At 47.5% G+C, this 11,030-nt stretch overlaps 1 protein-coding gene across 2 annotated transcripts; it reads left to right on the plus strand.

Moving 5' to 3' along the window:
• The first annotated feature begins 573 nt into the window (after positions 1-573).
• On the plus strand, positions 574-10,398 carry Armcx4 (armadillo repeat containing X-linked 4). 2 transcript variants are annotated; one of them, XM_063246189.1, is made up of 5 exons: positions 574-653; positions 1,314-1,374; positions 2,097-2,175; positions 2,909-3,005; positions 3,342-10,398. In XM_063246189.1, the coding sequence occupies exon 5, from the start codon at positions 3,484-3,486 to the stop codon at positions 10,051-10,053; it is 6,570 nt and encodes a 2,189-aa protein (XP_063102259.1). In that variant the 5' UTR covers positions 574-653; positions 1,314-1,374; positions 2,097-2,175; positions 2,909-3,005; positions 3,342-3,483; the 3' UTR covers positions 10,054-10,398. The 2 variants fall into 2 exon arrangements, with proteins under 2 accessions (XP_063102259.1, XP_063102258.1); XM_063246188.1 differs by lacking the exon at positions 574-653 and adding an exon at positions 669-821.
• Positions 10,399-11,030: the final 632 nt, after the last annotated feature.

Raw genomic sequence — 11,030 nt, forward strand, 5'->3', positions numbered from 1 at the left:
TTATAAATAACATTGAAAAAATGCTGGTTTTGTATTAATATGCCAGTAATTACTAGTCTGTTTTGAAAGCTGTGAAATAGTTTATAGCAACTATAAAACATTTTTAGATGGCAAAAATAATGTAAGCAAATGAGCCTTTTATTATTTTTACAACCTGAATTTTTTTATGTCAAGTGAAAATGACTTTACTGCATTTTCCCATTACCAAAACAAAACAAAACAACAAAAAAGTGGGAAAAAAAATAAAAAGAACACATAAAAGAAAGTTTAAGGTTCTACTTGCTTTCTCTGCTTTCCTTTGGGACATTTCCTTTCCCAGTCAATTGGGTGTTGGTTCCATACTAAGGGAGGGCAGGTTGTTTGGTGTGAGTAGGGAGCATTGCTTTTGAAGTTTAAGAGAAAGGATTCCTCATAGATGCAGAGAAGACTACAGCCAAGGCCTGGGAGTGGGTGGGGGAAACAGGGCCTCCCTGGTAACCAGAGACCAGTAAACTCCAACCGCAAGGCAGTGATGCCACTTGTGGGCTCTCAGATTGGAGAAGACTGGGATGAGTGACAGAGAGGTGCGCACTGGGGTATCGCGTACGGACCTGTGAAAGGGAGGTCTTGTGTGAGAGGACGGCGGAGGGGGCCATCATGTTGACAGCCTGAGGGTAGGTGGGAGGCTGTGGGGAGGAGGGCTAACGATGACGCGCGGGCCTCACGTGACCCCGAGCTGCAGAGCGACGCAGCCTTCGGTGCAGTCGTCACTTTAGTCTAGCTACCAGCTCCCTGCCGCCCTGCGCACGGCGGGCTGGCATTGGGCCTGGAAAGCGGAGCAGGTAAGGGCCCGAGGGCCTGCGCGACGAGGTCAGGCGGCAGCAGCTTGCCCACCCTGAGGTAGCATGAAGACGGAGCGTGGGGGGAGCGTCTATGCTAGCTTAAGTTCAAGGAGCCTTGGCCTCTCATTCTGATTCCCTAGCCCTCAGCTAAATCTGTGCAGTAGAACCGTGGGCTTTGACAGGGCTGCTGGTGGCGAAACTATATTAAGAGGGAAACAGAGATTGAGATGTCCATCCTCTCACTCTAATCACTGCACATGTCGGCTAGCGTCCTGCTCCTTTGAGAGGAAGGGACGCGCCACGGTGGCGTTTGCAGAAAAAATGGTGGGCCATAGTGACTGGACGGCAGGGTTGGTAGGGATGGTGTCTCACAAGGAGGGGAGAGGCATTTGACAATCGGGTTTGTGAACCCCTTAAAGCGAATTTTGGAATCTGGGGCTTGGGTGTTGGTCTAAGCACTTATCTTTACTCTCCTGTTTTTTTGGACAATAGTTTGGTGTAGCACCGAGATGAGGCCAGAAGGAGAAGAGAAAACTGCACAGGATCTATGAAGGTTAGTTGAGCATGGACACTGAATCGCTGAAGTTCTATATGAATTCAGGCAGTGATATCTGATTGTGCTATGGAGGGGGCTAGCCAGGGAATTTCTCCGAAGCTATGTTTCCTCACCAAGCTTCAGACTTTAAACTTAAATTGTATCTTGAAAATCAAGAAAGAAAATCATCTGTAGAAAACTTTTCATCTGATGATTCTATTTGTACTTCAGATAATATTGACAAAATGCAAATTATATTTTTGCAATCAAATATTACCTTTTTTGAGATTACCTTTGAGCTGAAGGATAATGATTTTGTAGTAGCAAAAGTCCTCTCCTGTACTGTGTCTTCTCTGCTAAAGACTCCTACAAATGGATCTAGGGATAAGCAGATGGCTGTAGGCTATGACTCTACAGTTACAGGTTCTAGAAGCTTCCAGTTCTTCTGCTGCCTCCAGCTTTTGAGATAACTCCCACTTACCTAACCATCCTGGTGAAGAAAATGGTGGACTTTTTGGGTGGAGGAAATTCTTAGGACTCCACAGGTGGTTTTAAAATAATTGGCCTCCTTGTTCATTTTTCTTTTCTTCTTTTTCTACCCTGCCCATTTTGGTCGTAAAGAAGCCCTGCTAGTGATGGGTCTCCAAATCCATAAAGGCGTGTGTAAGGACCTATGTATTAGATTAGGATATGACAGCCACTCAGCATTCATTCTCACCTCTTTTTGTGTGTTTTCCTAGATCTTTTCATGGTGTTTCAGTAGACCTGTTTACCACTGGAAGAGGGGGAGACTGGCCTGGAACTATGGAAGTTGTGAAGGTGGGCAATATCTGAGGATGAGAAGAGAGAGTGGGCTAATCACATGCTTGAGGCTTGAGAAGATCTCAGTGGAGGGCACTTCTGCTGCTTAAACAGTCTTCTAGGTTTCAACAATACTGACATATTCCCTATTGATTACAGGCAGCAAATGGTAGGAATATTAGGAGAAGGAAGGAGTAGGATATTACAGAAAATTTGAGGAGGAAATCACAGGATGAGACACAATAGTACACTGGACCTGGACCCTAGAAAGGCAGATATCAGGGCAGGGATTAGGGTACTTGTCTAGTCTACTGAGGACTCAGTTTTCTTAACTTCCAATTTGTCTACTTGTCCATTCTGCAGCAGAACTTGAGGTCACTGGAAGCAAAGAAAAAAATGAGAAAAGTGTCTCTGATCAGTATAGACTGGTAAGATGGTGAGGACTTCTTGAGCAAACCTCTAGGATAGGTAATAAGTGTATATCCAATTTTTTTAGTATGTGTGCTGCTGAAGTGAGCACAGCAGTGTGTATCTAGTAAGGGCCAGTGACCAGTCTGGAGGACACTGAGCCTCAACCTTTACAGACACCTTTCCCATCATCTCTGCCACTGACTACAGACTTTCAAGTTTATTTATGATACAGTGAAGTGAGTGTGACAGTATCTGGTGTACTGGGGGAGGACAGGGAGTAAAGAAACTGTTAATAATGTATCTCTTCTCTCTTCTTACCTGTCCCTTTGTCTGTCTCTAGGTTCAGAAATCTCATGAATTTACATGTCTACTTTAAAGTATATATTATCACTCAGCAAGAGAAGGAAAAAGGAGAGAACTTCTTTGAATCATTGCAGGTTGGTATGAGAGTTGAAACCAATACAAGTAATAGTGATCAGAGAAGGTCCAGCAAAAATCAAAATCTGAGGTCTTCTTGGTTTCTCTTATCAATGCCAGCTTTCCCACCATCCTTATCACTGTTCACTTGGTGTATAAAAGTGCACCAAGTTACGGGAAAAGTTAGGGGCGTTGGGGAAGGTGAGGGAGACGATGAAATAAGGGATAGAAAGCTCACTAATCACTCTCTTCTCCCATGATGCACCTTTGCTACTTTTTTCTATTTCTGTTTATCTATCTATGATATAGCAGATTTAGAAGAGAAATTTTTGTTCATTTCCTTCTTCCAATTCTAGATCCATTTCCAGTGGCAGCTGTAGTGGCCTTTGAGTGACTGAAGACCAGCACCCTCATAGATCTACACCAAAGCCTAGCACCCTCTTTCCCCAGCTGAAGCAAGCCCCCTGTACTTTAGTTGCCTTCACCAGGAGTGATTACATGGGCCGTGTTCAGGAAGTGTGCTGGGCTACTGCAGGACTGGCAATCTGGGCTGGCACATGCTATTACCTTTACAGATTAACCAAAGGAAGAGCTCAGAGTGTGACGAGATTTGCCAGAAATGAGTCCAGAGTCAAGATGGAGACTGTGGTTGGGGTGCAGAACCAGACCTTGGCCATGAGTGAAGCCATGGCTGGGGTAGAGATTGAGACTAGACCCAAGGGCAAGACTGGAACAGAAAGTGAAGGAAATGAGCCTGGGGCTGAAGTAGAGACCAAGGTTACTGCTATAGAGAGGTCCAAAGCCAATTGTCAGTCCAAGGCAATGATTGGGGAAAAGAAAGACATTCAATCTGAGGTCAAATCAGTGGCTAGAACACTGGTCATGATAGATGCAGTGACTCTGACGGAGGCCAATGTCAAAACCAGGGAAGTGATCATGAAAGAGGCAATGACTCAAACTGATGCTGAGGCTGGGGAAATAGTCAAGAAAGAGGCAGTGACCCAGACCAAGGCTAAAGCTTGGGCACTGGTCTCCAGGACAGAGGCCAGAAAAGAAGCAATGACTCAGACCAAAGCTGAAACTTGTACAATGGCTGAAAAAGAGACAGAGATTAACAGAGTAATGGTAACACAGAGTGAGGTTTTGGCAGTGACCAAAGAAGTGGTCAAGATTGGGACCATGAACAAGACTGGAATTGTGGTTGAAGGCAAGACAAGAGCCCTGGAAGAGACTGTGAGTGTGGTTACAACTCAATCTGATGGTAGGCTTGGTACCACAGTTGATGCAAGGGAAGATGCTAATGGTGTGTCCAGGGCAGTGGTTGGCATGGATGTGATGTCCTGTGCACAGTCGCAGGCTGTGGCCAAGATCCAAAATGATGACATGCCTGGTGCTGAGGTTCAGGACAAGGGAAATTTCAAAACTGTGCCTAAGGCAGGATCTAAGGTTGATACAAGAGCGTCACCTCAATCTCAAATTGTCGTGAAGACCCAAGCTGAGGTCATGCCTGGGACAAGGGTTGATATGGTGGATAGTATCACCACCACATGTAAGGCAGAGGTGGGAACAAATGTGAGGACTTGTATAATACAGCCTCAGACTGTGGCCAAGAAACAGGCTGAGGCAATGCCGGGTGCCAGGGTTGATGGTAGGGAAAATACCAGTGTCGTATCTAAGGCAGTTACTGGAGCTTTCATACAGGCTGCTGCTCAGATTCAAACTGTAGATTGTGCTCAGTCTGAGTCTCAGCCTGATACCAGGGTTAAGGGTAGAGGCAATCCCAGTGCCACGGTTAAAGCAGGTCCCATGGCAAACATGAAGACCAATTTGCAAACTGAAGCCTTGCCTGATAATAGCCATAAGACCAGAAGCATTTCCAATGTCATGGTGAAGGCAGGAGCTGGGATAGACATGTTGTCCTGGACTCAGGCTCAGCCTCTGGGCAATGTCCAGAGTGATGTCTTGCCTGATGGTAGAATTAAGACTAAAGGAACTGTTAACACCATGATTAAGGAAGGAGGCCAAACTACGGCCCAGAACCAAAGCGAAGCCTTACTTAACACTAAAGGTAAAGCTAGGGGCAAAGCCAAAGCCAAGTGTAAGGCAGGAGCTGGGCCAGACATGAAAACCTGTTCACAAGCTGGGACCAAGACCCAAGCCGAGGCCTTGCCTGATTCCAGGATTGATGGTAGGGTTGATTCTAATGCCATTTCTAAAGCAGGGTCTAATAGGACTTGTGGTCAGCACCAGGCTGTGGTCAATTCCCAGGGTGATATTTTGCCTGGTACCAGGAGTAAGTTCAAGAGCCATCCCAATGTTGTGCCTAAGGCAGAGTCTGGGACAGCTACAGCAGACTGTACCCAGCCCCAAGCTGCTGTCAGTTCCCAGAGTGAGACCTTGACTGCAGCCAAAAATAAGTCCAGGGGCAGTCGCAATGTTGTGCCTAAAGCAGAGACTGGGGCAGCTACAATAGGCTCTTCCCAATCCCAGACTGTAACCAGTTCTCAGGGTGAGGCCTTGTCTGGTGCTAGGACTAAGGTCAAGGGCAACTCCAGTGCTATGTCCAAGCCAGAGGTTGGGACAGGTACGACAGACTCTTTCCAGTCTCAGACTGTGGCCAATTCCCAGGATGAGATCTTGCTTGGTGCCAGGAGTAAAGTCAGGATTAATTGTAATGTGCCTAAGGCAGAGGTTGGAGCAGGTACAGTGGGCTCTTCCCAGTCTCAGACTGTTGTTGGTGAGACCTTGCTTGGTGCCAGGAATAAGGTCAGGGGAAGTCCCAATGTTGTGATTAAGGCAGAGGCTGAAGCAGGTATAGTGAACTCTTCTCAGCCCCAGGCTCTGACAAGTTCTCAGAATGAGGCCTTACTTGGTGCCAGGAATAAGATCAGAGGCAGTTCTAGTGCTGTGCCTAGAACAGGGCCCCAGAAAGGTACAAAAGTCTCTGCTCAACCCCAGGGGCCGGTCAGTTCCCAGAATGAGGCCTTGCTTGGGGTAATGGACAAGACTATGTCCAGATCTGAGTCAGAAGCTACAGCAGAAGATAAGGTTTGTCCAAAGCCTGAGGCTGAATGTGAGGCTGAGGCTATACCTGCTTCAGAGATTGAGGGAGGGCCAGATGCTCAAGCCTGTAGAAAAACTCAGCCTAACATTCATGATTATTATTGGAATGGGATTGGTGTTGAGGATTGGATTGCTGCTGAGCGGTGGATCAAATTTAGGTTTCAGGCCATGGATGGAGACTGGGAGAATAGTGTGTCTTGGCCCGATGATGAAAATACAACTAGTATTGGGTCTTGGAGTGGGACTGGTGACAAGAGTGGTATTGTTAGTTCTTGGGCTGTGACTTGTGATGAGACCACTATTAAGTCCTGGACTGGGGCTAGGGCTGAGAATGAGGTTGCTCTTGGGTCCTGGGTGGGAGCTGGTGACCAGGCCAGTGGAGGGCTCTGGGCTGCAAGTCAGGTTAGTGAGGCATCGTGGGCTGGGGACAAGGTTGGGGGTTCCTGGGTACAGGCTGAGAACAAAGCCATTGGAGGATCCTGGACTGGGACTGAGAACCAGGTCAGTGGGGCCTCTTGGGTTGTCTCTGGGAACCAGGCCTTTGGAGGGCCTTGGGCTGTGGGTCAGGTTAGTGAAGTATCTTGGCCTGGAGTCCAGGCCACTGGACTATCCTGGGTTGTGGACCAGGCTAGTGGAGGTTCCTGGACTGTGGCTGAAAACCAGGCTAGTGGGGTGTCTTGGGCTGGGGCTGGAAATATAGTTAGTATTGGGTACTGGACTGGGGCTGTGGACCAAGCTAATGCAGGATCCTGGATTGTGACTGGTGATCAATCTGGCAGCGAGTCCAAACCTGGATTTGAGGATCAGGCCAGTGAGAAAAGGTCCTGGGTTGGGGCTTGTGGTCAGGCCAGTAGAGCACCTGAGAATCAGTCGAGTGGAAGGCCTTGGGCTGACACTGCAGACCAAGCCAATAGAGGGTCAAAGCTTGAGCCTTTAGACCAGTCTAGTGGTGCATCTTGGGCTGGCTCTGTAGAACAGGCTAGTGGTGGGTCTACACCAGGATCTGAAGACCAGTCCAGTGGTGTATCCTGGGCTGGCACTAGGAACTTGGCCACAGGAGGATCCTGGCCTGGAACTGGTGATCATTCTGATGGTGCATCCAAGGCTAGTTTTAAAACTCAGGCCAGTGATGAAGGCTCTTGGGCTGGAGCTTTTGGCCAAGCTGGTGGAGTATCCAAGTCAGGGCCTGAGAATCAGTCCGGTGGAAGATCATGGGCAGAGTCTGGAGATCAAATCAGTGGAAGGTGTTTGGTTAGGGTTGTGGACCAGGCCAATGGAAAATCTCAGGCTAGTCCTGGGGACCTTGCTGGTGGTGGGGCAAAACCTATGTTCGAGGATCAGACTAGTGGAAGAGGATGCTGGACTAATGCTGCTGAGAACCAGTCTGGAACTAGTCTAGGCTCCAGGGAGCAGTCCAGTGGAGATTCCTGGCCTGCCAGAGCAGACCAGGCCAGTGGATGGTTCTGTGCTTATACTGGCAGTCAGACCAGTGTGGGAGGGTCTTGGAGTGTGGCTGGTGGTCAGAATGTTGGAGTTTCTAGGCCAGGGCCCATGAATCAGGCTAGTGGTGGGTCCTGGGCTGGCACTGGGAGTCAGATCAGTGGAGTATCCTGGGCTGTAGCTGGCGATCAGGCTGGTGGCTGTTCCAAGCCTGGATTTGGGAATCAGGCCATTGGAACAGGGTTCTGGACTGGTGTTGGGAACCAAGCTAGTGGTGGGTCCAGACCAGGGTCTGAGAATCAGTCCAGTGGAGGAGGTTCCTGGGCTGGAACTGGTGTCCATATTATTGGAGCATCTAGAACGGATCCCACAGGCCAGTCCAGTGCTACATCTTGGGCTGGCACTGGGAGTCAGGTCAGTGGAGGGTCTTGGGTTGGGCCTGGGGATCAGGCTGTTGGTTGCTCCAAATCTGGATTAGAGGATCAAGCCCATGGAAGAAGTGCCTGGTCTGGTGCTGGGGACCAGACCAGTGGAATATCCTGGGCTGTGTCTAGGCCTGGGAATGAGGCTGGTGGAGGGTCTAGGTTGGGTTCTGAGGAACAGGCCAGTGGAAATTTCCTGGTCAGTGCTGAGGTGGAAGCCAATGAAGGATTTTGGTTTGCGCCTGGTAGTGAGGCCTTTATAGGGTCTTGGTGCTGGACAGGGGAAGAGGTTGGTATTGTGTCCAAGCCTGATGGCAAGGACGAGGCCAATATTGAATCCACATCAGAGCCTAAGGAAGAGACCATCACTAGCTCTGAGCTGAGAGATGAGAACAAGGCTAGTGTTGCGTCCTGGATCAGATCTGAGGAAGTAGCTTGTGTGGGTTCCTGCGTGAAGGCTGAGTCTGGAACTGAGACTGGAGCTGCAATTGAGGGTGAAGCTGGAGCTGAGGCTGAGGCTGAGGCTAGAGGTGAGGCTAGAGCTGGGACTGAGGCTGATGCTGTGGTTGGAGCTGGGACTGGGGCTAAGGCTGGAGCTGAGACTGAGACTGAGGCTGGAGCTGAGGTTGAGTCCGGAGCTGAGGCTGGGGCTGGAGCTGAGGCTGGGGCTGGGGCTGGGGCTGGAGCTGAGGCTGGGGCTGGAGCTGAGGCTGGGGCTGGAGCTGAGGCTGGGGCTGGGGCTGGAGCTGAGGCTGGGGCTGGGGCTGGAGCTGAGGCTGGGGCTGGAGCTGAGGCTGAGGCTGGAGCTGAGCCTGAGACTGATGCCATCATGGGGTCTTGGTCCTGGGATGGAGAAGTGACCTCTAAGGAGTCTGGGCTTGGGGCCGTACGGTCGTGGGCTTTTGCTAGGGATGTAGATGAGGAAGAGCTAAGTGAAGCATCTAGCCCTGATATTGAGGAGATCAGTTTAAGGTCCTTGTTTTGGGCTGAGAGTGAAAACAGTAACGAGTTCAGATCCAAGAGTGGAAAAGACATTAATTTTGAGCATGTTGTTGGAGATAAGGCAAGCATCAAGGATAAGTTCGAGGCTGTTGATGGAATTGATATAAGGTCTTGGTTCTGTACTGGGAAAGAAAGCAGAAGTGAGGACAAATCTACACCTAAGCCTAAAGCTCGGAAGTCAGCACAGTCAAGTGGTACATATCCATCCATGGTCCCTGGAGCAGGAATGGGCTCATGGGATGGAGCCATGATCTGGTCGGAAACGAAGTTTACGCACCAAAATGAGGCCAGTTTCCCTACTGAAGATGAGTTCAGACAGCAGAACAGGGCTGGGGAGGAAGTTCGGCCCTGGTCCTGTCGTTGTAAACATGAAGCTAATATGGATCCAAGAGATCTTGAAAAACTCATTTGCATGATTGAAATGACAGAAGATCCTTCTGTTCATGAAATAGCGAATAATGCTCTATACAACAGTATTGATTATCCTTATTCCCATGAAGTTGTCCGTAATGTAGGTGGAATCTCAGTTATTGAAAGTTTGCTGAATAATCCCTATCCAAGTGTTAGGCAGAAAGCTTTAAATGCCCTGAATAACATCTCAGTGGCTGCTGAAAACCATAGAAAGGTTAAGACATACTTAAACCAAGTATGTGAAGATACTGTCACCTATCCTTTGAACTCAAATGTGCAACTGGCTGGACTAAGATTGATAAGACACCTGACTATAACTAGTGAATATCAACATATGGTTACAAATTACATTTCAGAATTTCTTCGTTTGTTAACAGTGGGAAGTGGAGAAACTAAAGACCATGTTTTGGGCATGCTTGTGAATTTCTCTAAAAATCCATCTATGACAAAAGATTTGCTCATTGCCAATGCACCAACATCTCTGATTAACATTTTTAGCAAGAAAGAGACAAAAGAAAATATTCTTAATGCGCTCTCATTATTTGAGAATATAAATTACCATTTTAAAAGAAGAGCAAAAGCATTTACCCAGGACAAATTCAGTAAAAATTCCCTTTATTTCCTATTTCAAAGACCTAAAGCCTGTGCTAAGAAACTTCGAGCCTTAGCAGCAGAATGCAGTGACCCAGAAGTGAAAGAAAGGGTTGAGATATTAATAAATAAACTCTGATTAATTTTATGTTCCTTAATAAATGTGAATAATATTTTGGTTTTGCAGCCTGCAAGTGGTACACATTGTAAACTGCATTATAACATCAAAACTGATGTTAATGTATGATGGTCCATAAATGAACCATTTTATGAACAGCAGATGAATTCAAACTTGTACTAAATATACATGTCAATATTTATCTTGTCTGGATTGAGATATTTTTAGTATGCTTCATGAGCAAAACTGACCTGATTCTTCATAAGCAAGGTAATCTTTGGTCCTTTGTGTGGACTTATGTTTATACATTTTAGATTTTATATTTATGTCATCAATAAAGTTGTGTGTTTTAAGCTGAAACAAAAATACATTGTCCTTGTCCTTGAGTTTTGCAATCAGTTTGAAAAGTCAGGCTACATGGACACAAAAAGTACAAAGTCAGGGGCCTCCAGTCGTCCCCAGATGGTTCCCAAAGGTGCTTCAAGGCACCAGAAACCACTGCACATAAAGGTGCTCAGGGAAAGTTACACAGAGGAGCTCAGAAGAGCATTCAAAGAGGAACAATGATGTGAGAAAGGCACAGAAGTAGGAGTTTTGCTGCAGAGAGAAGTCTGGTCTGCCTGGAGTAGAGAGCCTGGAGAGGAGAGCAGGGGGATGTGGGTGGAGTCAGTGTTTAAGGGGAGTCCTGTTCTCCCTTTTTTGGAGCACTTCCAGTTGCTGAACTGGGGTGTTTGAATATTACCTTCATTTGCCTCTGGGAGATGACAAGGCCTTTCACGACCAGAGGAATGACAGGATGAAAGAAAAACAATATGGTTGCTTTTTTGCGCAGGATGGGTCTGAGTTGGAGTGGGGACAGGAATGGGGACTGCAGATTGAAAATCCAGTTAGAGAGTTAACTAATATAGACTTGGCAGGAGATGAGGCAAGGCATTGGAATTTTGCTGGTGGCTGGGAATGGTAGGGACAGGAAGGAAGCAAGAGATCTATTCCACTAC

The sequence above is a fragment of the Cavia porcellus genome, unplaced genomic scaffold, assembly GCF_034190915.1.
Source record: "Cavia porcellus strain 051 isolate PalLab524CR breed Dunkin Hartley unplaced genomic scaffold, mCavPor4.1 scaffold_3, whole genome shotgun sequence".
Lineage (NCBI taxonomy): Eukaryota > Metazoa > Chordata > Mammalia > Rodentia > Caviidae > Cavia > Cavia porcellus.